The sequence below is a fragment of the Cyprinodon tularosa genome, unplaced genomic scaffold, assembly GCF_016077235.1.
Source record: "Cyprinodon tularosa strain WSP-4 unplaced genomic scaffold, ASM1607723v1 ctg135, whole genome shotgun sequence".
NCBI lineage: Eukaryota > Metazoa > Chordata > Actinopteri > Cyprinodontiformes > Cyprinodontidae > Cyprinodon > Cyprinodon tularosa.
Genome location: NW_024038168.1, coordinates 207,855 through 226,245, shown reverse-complemented (window position 1 = coordinate 226,245; position 18,391 = coordinate 207,855). Strand labels below are relative to the sequence as shown.

The following is an 18,391-nucleotide window of genomic DNA, read 5'->3' as shown; positions in this document are numbered from 1 at the left end:
AACATGCAGGGAAAAATATTATCAGAGGTTATATGGAACCTTTAAGAAAAAGGAGAAAGAAACTAAAATAAGACATCTTTGGTCCGAACCTGTCACACGCATTTGAAATTTTTTTTCTTCGAATCAGAGGATCCTACTTCCTGTAGATAAGGAATTGCACCTGTCGTAGGTGTCAGGCAGGAAAAAAGACAGATGCGTTGGTGTTCCTGTCCTCAGGGCTCAAATCTAGCTGCAGTCTAAGTTCAGCTCTGCCGTATCTTACTTTGTGCAGAAATCACAAGTTTGCTGCCATCAATTTAATTGCCGATCAAAAAAATATAAGCTATTGTTTGAGCACTGAGAGCAGATTTTCAACACCTTAATCCAAGATTAAGTGAGATATTTCAAACACTTTGTTCTGTTAATTGTAATGATAATAACCAACAGCTAATCCAAAAGAAAAAAAAAAGCCTTTATCAAAGAAATGGGTTAATTTACGGCCTATATAAAAATGGGGAAGACAGATATGACACCCTCTGGTCATTTCTTAAGAACCTGACCGTTCACAGTTCTTTATCAAAGCATATTAACAGAAAATTAAATGTAAGGAAGAGGAAAAAAACAGTTTTAGAAAGTCATATAAATGCATTACCACAAAGTACTGTGTTTGGAAGGTTATGGCCAAAAACCTTCCAGAAGATTAGGTTCTCAGAATATGAGATTAAGTAAACAACATAATATGACTTTCAATAATTGTATTCAAAATCAAGGGGACTGCTGATCTGATAGTTGTTCAGCACTTCAGTTAATTATGCTTCCTATAAGTAAGCCACAAAAGAATACTTACAGATATTGGCTGCTGGTAGATTATAATTAAAAAATGCAGCAGAAGGAAAATCTGTGATTAAAATACAAGAGCAAGCCTAAATGATTGTGAATGTTAGGGAAGATCCACATTGTGTGGAAGGCAGCTGGAGTGGTATCTTCAAAAAACTTTCCAGACATGGGTTTGACTGCCACTTTCTTTATGTTAGACCAGCCAGCTACCATAGACAATGTCAGAAGAGTGAGAAAATCTGGAAATCAAGGAGCCAGACTCTGGAGGAAGAGTGGAGAAGTACATAATCCAAGCTGCTAAAGCTGTCTTTCCACTGTCAGTTACGGGCTGTGTCTTCTACTGGTGTTTGCCAACTGGGATTTTTCAAGTCCAGTCAGCTCAGCTTCATGCTTCTTCCTGCTCATAAGCTTAATTTAGAAGTTCATTTAATTTGTCATCAGACCATGACACCTGCTCAACCTCCCAAAAGTACCAATACCTGCTTTAAAAACTATAGTATCACTGTGCAAAACTGGGCAGCAGTGTGGTTGACCAGATGGTCTATTAAGTATTTTCAAAAAGGAGATAAGAGACCAGAGTCATTACTGTACCGTTGAATTCCTCAAGACTTCAGCAGCACCAGCGGATCCCCTCAATACAATTAGGTTATCATGCAAAAGGAACAAATGCATTAACTCTACATAAGATTGGCGTACTTATCAGTTAAAAGTCTTTTTTTTTAAATTTGGTGTCAAAATCAGCTGTAATCATCAACATTTCAAACAGCAGTTTGAAAAACATCACTGTACATATATTTTTTTTCAAAGGAGATGATGATGTAATAATATTTTGAACTCAGCAATTAATTATTTTAATAACATTTAAAGTTATCGAGATGCACCTGTAATCTTGCACAGGTTGAATCAATCATTCTTGGGTTTTATGGATGCCGTTTTGGGATTGTGTAGTCGAGTCACTGAGTTTAAAGGAAAAAAGCGGCCAGCTGAAGCATGTGTGTTGAAATGTGCGGCTGTTTCCTTTTCTTACATTCCATAAACTCTCAGGTTTTGTGGCAATGGATGTATATGTTTGGAAATTAATGAGCCTCACAGTAATTGCCTGTAAACACAGTGTGAAAATGAACGCGCGTGCAGATGTGGATCTCTGTGGGCGTCTGTGATGTGAGCGTGCTTGGGCGCGCGTTGCGCTGAGGGTTCGTTTCCACCTCTGTCTGTGCTTAACAGGGTGTCCTTGCCGAGTCAACAAGACTAATCTGCGCTCTGGCCTTGCACCGGGTGGGGGGGCTGGTGGGATGAGTGTTTACAAGAATTCTCTGCACATCAGAGTTGTAGAGCACACGCCAACGCAGACGGGCACACATATCTTGAAAGGTCCGACTCCTCCGCTTTTTGGAAAGATTGAGGGACATGTTGAATTTGATGTAATCTCATTGATTAAAACATATAATCACATACTAATCAATGCATCCTCTTGCTATACTGAGACTGAATGGGTTAAACAAAGTTTTACTACCGTACAGAAAAAGGTTTCTTATTTTAGTGTGTTTACCAGAAATACCTTTTTAATCAGATAACCGTCAGCCTCAAGGTTCCTTTTAATCACAAACTCTGTGCTTTTTCCCAATTTACAGTAGCTTTATTTCCCAGTTTAGATTTGCAACATCTTACCTTCAAAAAACAACTTTCATTGCATCATCTAATTTTTCCAACTAAATTAAAACATAAAAAAACACAAATATTACATAAACCTTCTGGTTCCTTTGCCTTATTTCATATTAATTTATATTAGTTCTGATGGATACTTCAGTTGGGTCTGATAAAGGTTCTGCAGCTATTAGATACTATAAAAAGAGTTCCAGCAATTCTCTCCAGTTCTTCGATAACCCACAAACCTGCAGATTTTTTCTACATCACAATTAATATTTGATATCAGCCATCCAGCTTCAGGGATAATTCTGGCCAAATGTTTGATCTTCTCTCCAATCAGAATGTTTTCAGCTATTTTTAACTGGCTGGTTTTCTTGCTTTACAGCAGTGGTCTCAAACTCCTATCCTTGAAGGTCAGTGTCCTTCAACTTGAAGATGTGTCCCTCGTCCTTCACACCTGAATCTAATGGCTTAACTGCCTCACTTGGATGCAGTCAAGCTCTGGGGAGCTCTGCTGATGAGCTAATATTTGAGTCAGGAGTGTTGAAGCAGAAACACATCTCAAAGATGCAGGACATTGGCCCTAAAGGACTGAAGTTTGAGACCACTGCTTTAATCGTTATTATTTTTTTTATTGAGGTCGGAGCCATTCCTGAAACTTAATATGTTCCAAAAATTAGTTTGGATATTCATTTGAGATCATGGTCGAGCTACAGCATTTTAATCATATAGCTGTTAATATGTGGCACGGTTGAACAATTTAGAGGTTGTTCTTTATCTTCATTATTTCACACACCTTTATGCCATTCTTTGATATAACTGGTAGAGAAACATATTCTCAGCATGAAGCTACCAACCCTCTTTTCACTGTTTGGTCCTCATAACCTCACATAGACTCCTCCAAGTATTCCTCTTGTTAATGTAACCAAATTTGTTTATTCTCACCATAAAACTTCTTCTAAATAGGTGTTCGTTTTTTCTCTGTGGGCATTTGACATTGAACCTGTTCAGTTTGTTAATAGACTGATCTATTCTGGGTCAAGGGCTGGTTATACTTCCCGCAGCAGTGTGTCGCAGATATATTTGTTTTATGCCCAATATTGAAGCGTGGTCTGCGCTATGTTATTCTATGCCTCAACGCAAGAGGGACAATCAGGAAATAGCTTTGGGTCTAGATACGGCCGAGGAGGTGAGGAAGTGGGGGCAAGTTTGTCCAACAACGGAGGGCGAAAAAGAGCGGGGATCCAGGTGGAAAAAGGGTCCCAGCATTCTCGCGTATCTCGCTCTTCTTGCTTGTCCAACTTCACGAGTTGTTTTCCATAATGGCGGTCAAACAAAACAAGCTGGTAAGGTACCAAACAGGAAATATGCATACTGTAAAGTGGATGTAGATTTCACCAATCAGGTGCCTCCTATCTGCGGCAGGGGCGGTGGCACATTTGCATTCACTGCGACACACACACAAACAGACAACCTTGTTTGTGAGTATAAATCAGCCTTAAGACTTTAATATTTGAAGCATCTACTCAGTGGTTTACTTTAGAAGGTTAAAGTCTGAACACAACTGAGTTTTTACAACCTGATAAGAATGCAAACACACCCCTGTAGCCTTGACCTCAGCCCGACTGATGAGCTTTACATGTTTAAAAACTGTGCCAGTGTCAGGAAACGATACCACCCTATACCAGTTCTTAAAGGAAGTGCTCAAATATTTAGTCTGAATAAAGCCAGGGTTGTAGTCATGTTGCAACCTCATTAACAACAGCTTGTATGTGAAATTATTCATTTTTAAACCTTGGTTATAAATTTTGAATCAACATTATTATTTTGGGGGATTGAATGAAGCTGCATCATCTGGTTCATTAACTGGTTCAAATGCATGATTAGAATATGCAAATACAGCTTTTTATGAAAAGGAGGATGTGGGTTTTAGATGTGATGGGGACTGTTTTTCTCAATATACATTTTTGATGAAGGTAAGACCTATACAGAGTGTGACTCTGGTTGTATTAAGCTCCAGTTTGAGTAAAATTCAGCCTGTGTTTAGGACATTGAAGGAAAACATAATTCCCTGAGCATCCTTTTGGATAGGACAGTAAACAAAAACCTATTTAAGCAGAAATCCTTATGTCAACTTTATGTGGCTCAATGCAAACAAAGCTTTTCATTCTGTTATGTGGCAATGAACCTGCCAGTCTCTAGTGCTCACTTTAATCTTCATAGATTTACACATCCATAAGACTGTTCCTTCTCTGAATGACGCTCTGTACCGGGTTTTCACATTCCTATTCAATATTATCATTACATACAATAAGAGATAAGTAAAAAAAAAAATGCACTACCTGTTCTGAAAAAGTAGAAACATCTGAAATTATAAGGGTGGATCAGGCCAAGTGGAGATGATGGAAAAGTCGAATTAATTTTCATTCATTCTTTAGACTTTAGACTCTAAAAATTCAGATGATGATATTTTTTTTTAAGTTAAAATGATTACAATGTGCTTGCCGTTTGCCCAACTGCAACAACCAATTGGAATAGATGTATTCCATACTGTATATCTTAGTAGTACCGATTATACTCAATATTTAGTTTTTCTGAACATTTTTTGACAGGATTCGACCAGGTTTTAAGGTGAAGAAGGAACACAAATCTGGGAATGCAAGAACTGGGGCAGCACATGACAAACCTGAGAAACCAAAAGATGAATTAAATTATTAACTGATTGTAAGATCTCTTTTCTTGTCTTGGGCTGTCCAGGGACTCCAGAAGCAAATGATCTAAAACTTAGAATCATGTACAGGGAAACAAATGGTATGTTTAATTTCTAGTTTCTCCTTTTTAACAAATAAATGAATAAATAAATAAAACAAATATTTAAAGTCAAATTGAAATCACCTATTAGGCACTCAGAGGGTCCGAATTTTCAAAGAACTAACTTAGTACTACTGCTACTAGTACTAATGCTACTAATAATTAAATATTTATCATCATTTATGTTGACTTGTTTTTAGTTTTCTATGATTAATCCAATCTGTCTCATCTTACACTATCTCATCTTGAGGTATAAGAGGAATAAAAGAACATGCCAGACTTACTTATATTTATATAAAACCATAATTTCCTTCTAGTTCACAATCATGCTGTACAGTAAGTTTCCTTGGCCTTTCACCTTAAATGTAGATGATTTCCATGATTCTGTCACACAATGAGAAAATGTTCAGTACGTGCGAGCAGTTCTGCCAGGTACTCTTTTTCCTTGTTCTTTCCACTCAGTGAAACGTTATGCCCTTGTGGAGCAGCGTTTAGCTTTGAAACTTTGCAGCGTGGAGAACAGATGAGAGACGTGAGGGAAGGACATCCGTAAAGAAACAGATAGACCTCCCGTACAGACGCGTGTGCATGTCTTCCGCTGCTGGCTCTTTGTTTCCTCCCGCTCGCTGCTTGCTTCACTTTTCTCCCGCTCCATCAATCACCCCCCCTCCCCCGCCCTCCCTGACAGCCGGCAGACTAAATAGAAGAGGATGTTGCACGGCCTCTCTTTCTTTCTTTAAAGGTTATTTTCTTTACAGGGTAACACCTCTCTCTCCCTAGGCTTCTGCTGCTCATCAACCTTTAGCTGCTTCCATGTTCCAATGCTATTTCTCTCCCTCTTACTTGTGGATAGAAAATCACTTTGTTGCCAATTATATTAACCACTTGAAGGTCTGAAATGCTCTGGACAAAAAGATGGCTTCAGCCTTATCTTGTGCAGCCCTGTGATTGATGTCAAGAGCAGGTCGCCAACCGTCTAGACATAAAAAAATTCCTTTAAGCCATCTCAATAAAGTACCTTGTAGATATATATATATATATATATATATATATATATATATATATATATATATATATATATATATATATACTACAATGACATCTTTCCTGCAGGACTTTTCTTTCAATCTGCCCTTTGCTGGACAAATGCAAACATACATGTTTACCTACAAATCATGTACGGTTTGCTTTGTTGGAAACAGATTTTTACAGGTGTTAAAACAAAAGGAAAGAATGTTATTTTCTTCCTTAACGAGGGGTGTGCTTTTCTCTTCATGCACGCCTGCATATGATGATAGACAGGAGCTGTAGGCTGAGCTGGCTAGGGAGAGAGCTCTGTTTACATAATGCCTTTTGAGCACCGGAGGGTCCAGGCCAGGCTGCTATGTCAGCTTGCGTCGAGGCACTTGCCGTTGTCTTAACGGGACAGATAATGGTGAAGCTGATGTATGCAGGCAGCATGGTTGGAATATTAGAAACGGAGGGTGGAAGAAAAATAAAGAAGAAAAGAAGGGCGTACGCTACCTCCTCGACTCTCACTGTCTGCTGGCTTCACCTGGATTGGTCTGTTCATCTGTGACAGTTTGAGAAAAAATTAGCGAGAGAAAAAACAGAAGAAGGAAGGTAGGAGGGGAGGAGGGAAGGAAGGAAGGAAGGAAGGAAGAGAAAAAGAGAGCAGTTAGCATCATGTAATGTTGCATGCTTTTACGTTCCTCTGAAAAAAAAAAATCTTTTGAAGAATGACTCAACCAAATCACGGTTTAAGTGTATTGAAAATCTCCAAAGCTGCAGCACTTATAGCCAGTGGGGGAATATGGGCTGTAAATATCATTTGATCTGAGATGAAAGGGGGAGAGAAGGTTGGACAGAAGGGATCAGCAGAGGGAGGACAGGAATGGTAGAGGGAGGATGGTGGAGAGTTAACCGTTGGTTGGCAGAGCTATATGAGCCATAATTTAGTGTGGATTATCTGATTTGAATATCAATGGTAAATGACACACACAGAGCAAAATTAATAAAAACACACTTTTGTTGAAATGCAGCTCTTTTTAAGAATGTCTCTGTCAGTTTTGCAGATCTAGAGACTCTCTTTCATTCACAAAAAAGTCAAGCTCAGTGAAACCGTATTACCATTTTTTTGGTCTAACCAGATATTGGATGTACTGTAGGTCATTTGTTGACATGGCCATTCAAAATTTGCAAACATATCTAGCAAACACTTCTTCTTCTAAGAATCTCTTTTGTCTAGCTCCATTCAACCAAACCCCTTTTTTTCTGATTTGATTTATAAGAACTTTGAAAACATCTAGTTTTCCTTCTACTTTCAGTACTAGGTGCTCCTTTGTTTTAGCAAATAAAACTAAATCCAAAGAGAATAAACGTGGAAATATGTGGAAAAAGTTCAAGAGTTATGAGGAAGCCACTGCAGTATAACCTCCTCGTGTATTAGTTCTCAAACTGCAGGTTCTCACTACAAAATGTCCTGGCCAATCTTCCTTTAGCACTTATACACACACATCTACACACTCTCTGTCCCCCACTGAGACCTTTCCACACTATGTCCGCCGAGGCGCTCCTTTCATTTCACTCCTGCCTGTCAAAATTTCCCTCTCCGCCTCGCCACCCTGCTAAACGCTCTCCGCCAATCAATTTTTAATAATGCCAATCGCCACGCTGCCAGGAGGGATGGAGGAAGAGGAGGAGGAGGACGAGAGCATAGGAGAGGAGCGGATTGTGAAACGAGGGATGAAAGGTAAAAGTAAAATGTTTTGCTTTTTCTATTTTTTTATTGTGGCTGAGATGCAGAATTTTCTTTTTTTTCCCCTTCAAAATGTTAATATATTTCCTTTGAGTTTATGATAAACTAATCATCTTTTATGACTTGGCAAGATCTTTCCAAAGGTAAAACCCTTCCAGCATGGGGCTACATTTTTTAGCCCGGACCTTCACCCTTCTGCTGCAGTTCATATCAATGCTTGCTTTAAACAGTTACCCATTCCCCCCACCTCCTCCCTCTCTTTGACGGCCAAGAGAACCCTACTAATGTTTTTAATGTGCAGTAATGCATTATTTATCAGACTGGCTGTTGATATGGAAAAAAGGACGAGTGGGGATAAGGAAAGCAGACAGGGAGTTTTAAGAAGAGTAAAAAGTGAGAGAGTGCGAATAAAAGAAGTCAACAGAGGGAAATTGTGGGGATAAAAGACAAACTGAAAACACATTAAAAAAGGGAAGGTAGTGATGGATTGTGTGTGAGGCAGGTGTTTGAGGAGAGGGAAGTGTGGTGTTAAAGAAGGAGGAGAAGACAGAAGGAGGAATGAGGAAAAGGGGGCATGGGGGAGATGAGGACATAGATCAGACTACGGTACAAGGTCAGCCCAATGCTCCCAGGGGGCCTATAAGCCTGCATACATATGAGCACTTTTACCATGACCCATACAAATGGTATGCCCTCAATCTGACCTACTTGTGTTTCTCCACTGTTCGTTTGAATATTTTTTTTTTTTTTTCATTTTGCGCAAGTGCAAATTTTGGCTTGCAGCCTATGACCAAGTTTGCTAATTTTACAGAGGGAGAATGCACTAAAATAAAAGAATATAAAGTTCTGGTTTTATTAAAACCATAAGTCTTCATTCCCAGCGTGCAGTGATTATAGATAGGTCGGTGAATCCTTTAATTCGTCACTGCTAGTTGAGCAGCATAGTGCAAAATTTCCGCTAATAAAATTTTAAATACCGCTCAGAACTTGGCGATGTGGTTAAACCATTATTTTCTTTTGTCACCAAAGCCCGAGTGGTGTTTCATGGGCTCTCTATCAGTGAATTTCCATTATCCCTAGGCCCATAACTGCTTCAAGGTCAGTTTTATCATCCCACTCATAATGGGGTAAGTTAGCACCAGCCCAGTGGACGGCTGATCCCAAAACAGTTGTTAAAGGCCGACGCTGACTGGTCACGATGGGTCCCTCGAGGAGATCTGCAATGACGGTTGCCAAAGCCAGATGGCAGGGTTGAGGCAGAGAAGCTGTCTACAGTCTGATGCCAGTTGTGCAGAAAATTACCATTTACAATAAAGGCACTAGGGTGCATACATTTATACCCATGTATGCAAAGTGTTGGACTTACAGACATGCACAACTGGGTTAGCTTACATAAGCAAACACCTTAGTTTCTTCTCTTTAGACTTGTGTTATCCATAAAAAAACAGCTTAAGAAATAAAGTAAACTAACAAAGCGTGCATGGGAGCAGTGATCTGATACTAATCGGTATTAATTGAGGACAGGTAGACGGTCGGTTATTGCTCTACAGCAGTTTTTTTGTTACATTTCCTGCAAACTGAACATTTAAATATGAACATTAACATTTGTTCCAGACTACCTGCTCACTTCTTTATTGTCTTGTGACATCCCTTTGTGGTGTGTCACTCTAGGTAGAAAGTCACATTGTCCTTATAAAAAAAAGCTTCTTCATGAATGACCACATCCAGATACAGATATGCAACCAAACAAACCAAACAATACATAGTTAAATTGAGCCTTCTGATTTAAAGTTAGCACTGCCTCAATTGACATATTTTGCAGTAGGAGCCACCTTACTTAGAACTTCCCTCTTTCACCTCGTCCTTGTTATTGCCTCCTCTCTTCACTCAGAAATACCAGTGAAATCGCACATGGGTGTATTCGCTCCATAGCTCCTAAAAGTCTAACCTAAGCAATCTTGCATTAGAGTGGCTTTGGCTTGGCATGCAAGAAGAGCTGCGGCTCCATGAATGCATGAGACATGCACACACACCCGCGCACATCCTCTCCTCTGTTGATTATGTAAGTCAATGACAGCCCTCCGCCATAGATTCCCTGTTAACTAGAAATGTTGGGAATACATGGTGTGCATGCAGACTGTGCTGTGCAAAAACTGGTGAGTCACTCTTCTGATTCAGCCAGGCTCGGCCGGAGAGTCTAGCAAGGCCCCACAAGACAAGCTCTACAGTTTGCCTTATTAGATTTAACCCCAATACGGGGAAAAAATGCAGCCTTTGATCTGAGTTTTGTTGCTTATTGTATTGATTTCACTGCATGAAAGCTGCAAAAATTAAGTTACAAAAACACTGTTAAGATGACAACTCTATGGGATTTCAACCAGCTGGATTTCTGTACCCTGCCCTGTTATGTTCAATATGCCTCAATATGCACTTTATTACAAGTCATTTGAAGCAGTCCTAGTAACCACAAGCCTCTCACACACACAAAATACTGGATGCACGTTCGGGCCGAGCAGCACAAAAATGCTCACAAGGACACAGAAGTCCGCACTCACTCAAACTGCCATCCTTCTCAGAGAAAGAGAATATTGAAAGTATGCTTTACGAAACTCGAGAGAGGAGGCAGGATTTTCTCATTTTCACCCTCGTCTCGCAGATGTGTTTTTGAGAGAGAGAGCAGAGCGGTGCAGGCCAGGTCATTTCATTATCACAGTGAGAAAGCACTCCATGAAACTCTCACAGGGCGGCAAGGAAGGCTGCTCATAATATTCCACCTCTACCATTGTCAAAACTCTCTGTTTTACATTCTGCAGCTTAAAGCCTTTTTAAAAAACATGCCAACTGCCTTAATGTTATTCCATCCAATTTGAATGTTGATTTTTTCCCCCCCTTTTCTGCGGCCTCTTTTCATACATATTTTCACAGTGCTGCCTTTAAAAGAGAGCATTTGAAACACGGCTCTGAAAACACTGGAATTCTCTGCAGAGGAAGAACGCCAGGCTTACGTATAACAAAATGCCAGCATTTGCGTCGAACGAACCACTGGCACTGAACCCAGAGCTGCTTTCCAAACCATCTCAGCATGCAAAACACTCATTTTGGGATGGAGACATGCCAACAGAAACATTAGCTGAACAAGAATACGGTTATAACCCTGTGAGATCCTTTTGGAGAGCTTGGGTCCAGTATGAAGTGGAAAGAAAATCTTTAGCTAAAAGATTATCTGGCAGACTAAAAATATTTAGTAGGTGTGAAACAGACTTGACCACTAAGAGAACAGAATAGTTTTAAAGCATTGATTTAACAATAATTCACAGCTGAGAATCTTCTACATGTCCATTAAAGCTCCTAAAGTACATGCACATTTTTCTTCTTTAGCTATAGAAGCATTTTACACTAAAGAGACTCCCTTTATACTGCTAAAACATGAGCAGGAGATTGGTACTAGAGTCAGAGGAGACATTTTTAGTTAGAAAAAAAAATAAAATTATTCATAATGTTCAATTTGTGTCATAAAGTATAGATATAATGTAAATGACAAACGTAAAGTAATATTGTTTTATTTAACCAGGGAAAAATTCCCGTTGAGATTAAAAACCTCTTTTTCAAGGGAGTCCTGGCCAAGAGGCAGCAAAGTAACATAATAAACAGAGATACATTAAATTAAATGACAGCAACAGCTGATCGTTGGATCTCAGGGCAGAAGAAGCCATGCTTTTCTGTGTAAGTAAGGTACAAATGTTAGAGGGCAGTAATCCAAGAAGGGCCTTGTAAATAAAATGCTTTAAAATTAGAACAACACAAAATAATATGTTTTTTCTCTAAATGTCAGTTATTTGTGTAATATTTTATCCAAGAACTCTGACTACTTTGGCCTCAGGAAGCCATTTTAGGAAACTGTTTTCCCCTCAGCCGCCTTAAGTTATTACCCAGGTATTTTGTATAAAAATTGTATTGTTACACAAAACATGCATAAGTCATTTATAAAAGATGTGTAGTCCTGTTGCAGCTAAAGTCGGCTGCTAGTCATTTCCCTGTTTGGTCAATTTGTATTTTTAAGAAAGGATTTTGTATTAACAGCAGAGTAGTTCCTGTTCACTGTGTGGAAGTTTGGTAATCTCTCGGTATCCAGTAACCTTAATTAGCATTCTGTAATCTTTCAGAGCCAACCAAAAAAAATGTGGTATTTGACTCCAATAAATGATTTCTGACTCCCAATAAATCATATTTTAAGAAAATTATTTGGACCAAACGGGGATCATAGGGATATAGAGAAAATATTAAGCATCTCATTTGCAATCAATTTAAAATACTAATGAAATTGAATAATTTTTGCTCTGTAGAATAAATCATTGTAATGCTTAAATCCAAATAATAGTGATAAAGTTGAGATAAAGGAGTTATAAGTTGAGATAAAACTGCAATACTTAGGTAGCACATAGGGCTGCACATGAACATAATGGAAAGCTGACCTGCATCCACCTTCAATATTTAGAAATTAAAAATTATAATAAACCCAAAAGGTAATTTCAACCATAAGTTGATAAATGGCCGGATCATAGCTCTCTTCATTTCAGCTATTATCAGAAGTTTCTGCCAGTGACGGTAAATATTTTTCTACCTGAAACATGTTGCTGTATAAAACAGAACAATCTATTTCTTTCTCTTATTTTTATTGCTACAAAGATTTGCAATGGGCTTTGCATTACATCAAGAGTGAGGAAAGTATGTTCTGACAACACAGCAGCCTGCTGGCCCACTTGTTTGCGCTGGGATTGAGTGGAGTGCTGGAAGAAGCCTGAGTGGAAGGAAAACATCTTGAAGAATTTTGAAATCAAATTATATACTACAAAAAGTGTAGTTACAACTTGGTATAGGCTGGTATGAAATTGCTCCAATATAACACCGTTAAGAAAAAATGCCTCAGTTTTACCAGTTAAAACATAAATTTAAAACAAAAACATTCTTCTTTTACACCATTGTAAATCTGAGACATTAGAAACTCAGCAGACTTAAATATTGCAGCACTGACCTAACTATACGATTACCTTATTGCACACTAAGCTAAGCAGACACATCACTCACTTCAAAATTCTACATACTTGAAACTGAAAGTGACAGTGATACTACCAACTTTATATGATAGTTAGAGAGATACAGTATTTACCTGACAAGGGCATTCAGAGAGCACTAATAACAACAGCACCTATAGCAAGACAGAAAACAGTGTGGCAACAGTTTTAAAACTGCATTACTTTTATGCAAGAGGTTATTGTTAGTCTTTAAGCTGCCAGACTGTGACTATTATCATTTTTCATCAGCAAAAAAAAAAAAAAAAAAAAAAATCCAAACCTCCAAGTTTGCTTATCTTTTAAGCAAATTAAGCAATAATTGACTTTCCTACATCCAGCTGCCTATCAATTTGCACCAACAGGTGGAATGAGAATAGTGATGCTTGACTTTATATGTAATACAACCTTTGAAACTACTGGTAAGACTGGAATGGTACCGTTCAAAATTGTAACTCTTTTTTTAAATCTTAGCAAAGCTTCATGCCTGTTATCCGACCAAGCCTAGTTATGACTATGTGCATTATTAAACACGAGGCACTTGCTCTCTTTTTACAGCATTTTCATCCTTTCACAAATGCTGTATGATGCAGCACTGCAGCAGGCTTTTCTCTGCAGAAACAAAGCAAGCGTAAGAATGTGCTCAAGGGCTTGTTATAATGTTGTTTGCCACATGAATAGATTTGACTGAAAAATAACAAAAGTATCTAATTGTGGATATCTATGTGAATATATCATGTTGCAAATTATTTATGTCAATATAAGGTATTTTTTCCTTTCTACTCCTAAGATTGTTTCAAAGCCACTGTAAGACTGAAAAAAAGCATCTTTTTTGTTGATTTTTTTCCCTCTTACACTATCATGCTGATGCCCCAGCCGTGTCTGTAAAGATCACGACATCTCCACAAAGGCAGATGAAAGGAAAACACACAAAAGGAGGTGAGCCACTCTGTCCAAACCTCTGATCAACCCTCATTTCTTTATTAATGTGTGTGCTGCTCAGACACACATGGAAAATACAGGAGAATGAAAACAACCATTCAGGCAGACACAATACAGCAGCATTCAGAAGAAGGGAGCATCTTTACACTTGTGTGAGTATAAAAAAAAAAAAGGATACTGTAGTTTTCCACAAAGAGTTCTACTGATTTTTTTTTCTGATTAACCTGAAAATTATTTATTTCATACTTAAATACTCTCTCGATTTATACTGAAAACTTTCTTGGGGAAAAAACCCCAGAAAGTTACAAAAACAGAGACATTTTTAAAAAGCTGCACATTATCACACACCCCCGCGCCTCCTCCGTGCCTTTTCATATTTGCCTGCAGTTGGGTTGAGAACAGCAAAGCTTTTCTCACATCCATTGTTTGATCCATTTCACACCAACCCACCTCTTTCTTTATCTCCTCCTGTTTTCTCCTTCCTTTACTGGCATGCAGCCTGAATCCAGGCATTATGGTGGGATGGCTTCTGGAGCGCCTTTGAATGAAAGGTTTTGATTTTTTTTTAAAATGTGCTAGTTCTGTTTTCTTTCGATTCTTGTTTTACATATTTCCCACTGTGAGAATTTGCTTTAAAAGGGAGTGAATGGTTGTGAAAACTAGTGGTGGTAAAACAGTGATTTTTCTTGAAGTCTAAAGTGAAGTCTCTCTTGCAGAGCTCAATATCTGACTTTGTCTGGTGTAGCATTTGTAGACCTGTGGCCATAGATTCTGAGCGAGAAGCTTAAAGCCCTCCTATCCAGGATGTTAATAATAAATTGCTTTGCAAAAGTATTTATATCCCTTGATGTTTTTCTCATTCTGTCATGCTACACCAGCAAAGTTCAATGTATTTTATTGGGATTTTGCATGAAAGACCAAAAGTGTAATCATAAGGTACAAAAAAAACAATCAAGGGTTTTCAGATTTTTGTTATGAATAAAACATTGAAAGCTGACGCTGAATTATTTAACTACCTTTCATTTCTAATAACAAATTTTACTCTTTGGGATATATCTCTCTACCATTTCTGTTCATATAGACTGAGAGGTTAGTCAGATTTGGCAAAGAATGATTGTAAACAACATAAACATAAAGTTTTACCTTATATTCTCAACTGAACTTAGGTCTGGACTTTTACTGGGCTATAGTCTAACACCTAAATATCCCGTGATCTAAACATGTCCAATGTAGCTCTGGCTGTAGGCGTAGAGGTGTAATTATGTTCAAAAGTACTTTATTTTAAAGGAAAATTAAATTATAAGGTCTTATAAGGTATTTTTTCCAATAGGTGGTTGCAGATCATCAAAGACGCATTCTTTTTTAGAAGATGCCAAGACTTCATAATTTTCTTCACTTTATGAACAATTAATCTTCGTGAAATGATCTCCAAAAGTTACAGAGGAGATCCTAAAACAGAATCTTCCTTCTTTATTAGCTTGTTAAGGTAATTTCCTCTGATGTTGTTATCCTAGCAGATTACGGCAGAAGAGATCACAATCTCCACAACAGACTTGTAGAAGATATGCAGCATCTTACTACACAAGCCACAGGACCTAAGCTTTCTCAAAAAGTACAGTCTGATCTATCCCCTCTTGTAGATTGCCTCACAGTTGTGTCCCCAGTTGAGTCCATGGTCCAGGTGAACACACAGGTATTTTTACACCACCTCCACCTGTAATCCCATTATAGTAAAAGTGTTCCAGTTTCTAATGAATGCTACAATAATCTCCCTTGTTTTGTTTACATTCAGGAACAGAGGATTGTTTCCACACCATATCACAAAGCAGTTGACCAGCCCCCTGTACTCAGCTGCTTGTCTGATGCAACCAATGACTGACTGACTTTCATTCATCCGAGTCATATGAGTATTTCTGCAGAGAAGGAATCTGTCTTATCTTGTACTGGAAGTCACAGGTGTACAGAGTAAAAAGGAAAGGTGACAGTACTGCCCCCTGTGGTGCTCCGGTGCCTATGACTACCTGGTGAGACAGTTGACCCTTCAGTCTAACAAAGACTGTGGTCTGTTTGTCAGGCAGTCTTTGAGCAAGGTGATTATTGAGACCTCCATTGAAGACCTATTGAGTTTCAAACAAATAAATCAGGCTTAATCCTGATTCTTCTCAGTCCTGTCTGTCTTTTCTAAAGTGTGTTGAAGCAGGATTATTTTGACATTTTCTTCCGTAACCTGCCAGAAACTGAATCTCTCAACTCTAAAATCTCTAAAGCTTGTAACAGGTTGTTTTTCAAACACTACTCTGCATTTTATTTGTAGAAAGTCTCCCAAGACCAGAGCAACCACATTTCAGCTCTGTCCTTAAAGGTATAGAGGACAATATTTTATTTCAGTGTGAATCATCTGAATAAGTCGTTCTCCTAATTCTCAATCATTCTGGTGATGTGCCTACGTAAGGCCGTCCTACCCGCTTGTTGCCAATAAGCTGTCTTTTTCTGCACATGCAAACTTTCTGGCGTATATCTGTGGTGAGCTACTGTTTTAGACAGTTATTGAAGCTCACATTTCTCCCCGCGGTTCTTCGAAAATTTCATAATATGTTGAAAAAGTGTCTACGAAGTGTATGAGAAGAAAAGAAAGGCCTCAGAAGAGGCAGATATATGCCGGAATGCTTTGCGCAGAGAGCTCTTCTTGCAAAGCATTATGGGATTTGCTGTCACAGTGGCCTGCCGTCGCTGTATTATATAGAGATTGAGGGATTTAGGGGTTAGGGCGGATGTTCGGACACAGTAAGCTTGTATGAGCTATAAGAAAAGCAACTTTTAAAAAGAGGTTGCATAAGGAGAAATGGGCTCCTGTATGCTCTTGCACACATTTGTGGGTGTGTCTTTTAAAAAATTTGAAAAAACGAATCCACAATACCTTTAACATGGCCAGAGATAAACTTTAAATAGGGCTTCTAAAGGAATTCTAGTGTCAAACTTTCAGTGTCTTACAAAATTTCCCAATTTATAGATTTTATTTCATAACCTAACCTTCATTTACATTTCTAAACAGCTTTATGTTTGACCTGCTTCATGAGGCTAGTCAACAATTTAACAAAAATAAATTTTAAAAGGACTTCCATTCTTAATTTTATAATTAAACATACTCTGTAGAACAAAATTAAAATCAGTCAGTTTCAGACAAGACGCAAAAATTTTTTTTGGCACTATGAGAGTACTTTTAGCTGTTAGCTGCTCATGATGCTAAAGGTAGCATTTGTGTTAAAGTTAGCACAAATATGTGAGCTTTTTGTCTGTGCTGGTTTTCAAAATGTAGATAGCATTTAAACATCTAGTTTAACAGGCAAAATATTTTGAGCTGTTAAACCACACGCTGAACAAAGATAATTTAATTGAGGGTTGTCAATATACAGTAAGCAAAACTGAATACCCTAGTGAAAAGACATTCAAGATAAAAAAAAGTGATATATTATAATATTTTGCTATAGCTGTTGATGTTTTTCCCATAAATAAAACACACAGGTTTAATTTTTTGTTTTATTTTTGTAAAACCTTTTTTTTTTCTCCCACCTGCTCAGAAAGCTTTAGCTTAACAACTTGTATAAGCCAATTTGTCGGGTTGGGTGGCCTTTTATAGTTGTTAGTGGCTTAAGTTTGCTAATGATTGTCAATAAAAGAGGTGGGTTTGTGGGTCTGGATTGAGATGTAAAATCACCAGCAAAGCATTCTGGGTTTTGCAATATTCGCTATAAATGCACTGTCTACCTGCAGGCCAGCTATAATAGACATTTGAAATTATCTCACCGGCAAAACATAATTACAGAGCTGGGCAAATTTAGCCCACAGGTCTGGGTTTGACACATTTGATTTAAGGCACAGTGTGCGATTTATGAAACCCTTATTCTACTTGTGACAAAACAAAAAGAGTACATTTTTTATACTATGATGACATTAGAAATGCCTTCAATTATAAAGAAACAGACGAGTATGAAGGACCTGACTGCTTTTTATGAATTGCTTTTAGGATAAAAGGCAATCTGAGAAACCTGGTGGGCCTCCTTTTTTCTCTAGCATACATCTAAAATATTTTCTATTTTTTTCTTTTTACTGATAGTGGGCATCATCTCATGCGGTAAGCAGGATATACCTGCACATCTATGCTGAAAATTATAAGGTGATGCCTTGAAAAACAAATAGGAAATGAAAAAAAGCCAGGGTTTCATGCTTGGACTTTAATAGGAATCGACACTTTGGATTTCTGTTGTCACAGTATAACTGGATAAAAAAAGCACATCATCTGCACCCCCAAATGATTCTGCTCTGTCAAAACCTGTAATAGCTTCACACT

The 18,391-nt window shown here is 38.2% G+C and overlaps 1 protein-coding gene across 14 annotated transcripts in view; it reads right to left on the bottom strand.

Annotated features, from left to right (window-relative positions):
* celf4 (CUGBP, Elav-like family member 4) overlaps positions 1–18,391 on the bottom strand; it is a 137,459-nt gene that overhangs the window by 25,010 nt on the left and 94,058 nt on the right. For all 14 annotated transcript variants that reach the window (XM_038277821.1, XM_038277826.1, XM_038277824.1 and 11 more), the window contains exon 3: positions 6,799–6,847. In XM_038277821.1, the coding sequence (XP_038133749.1) occupies positions 6,799–6,847 (49 nt within the window). The remainder of the gene's footprint in view (positions 1–6,798; positions 6,848–18,391) is intronic.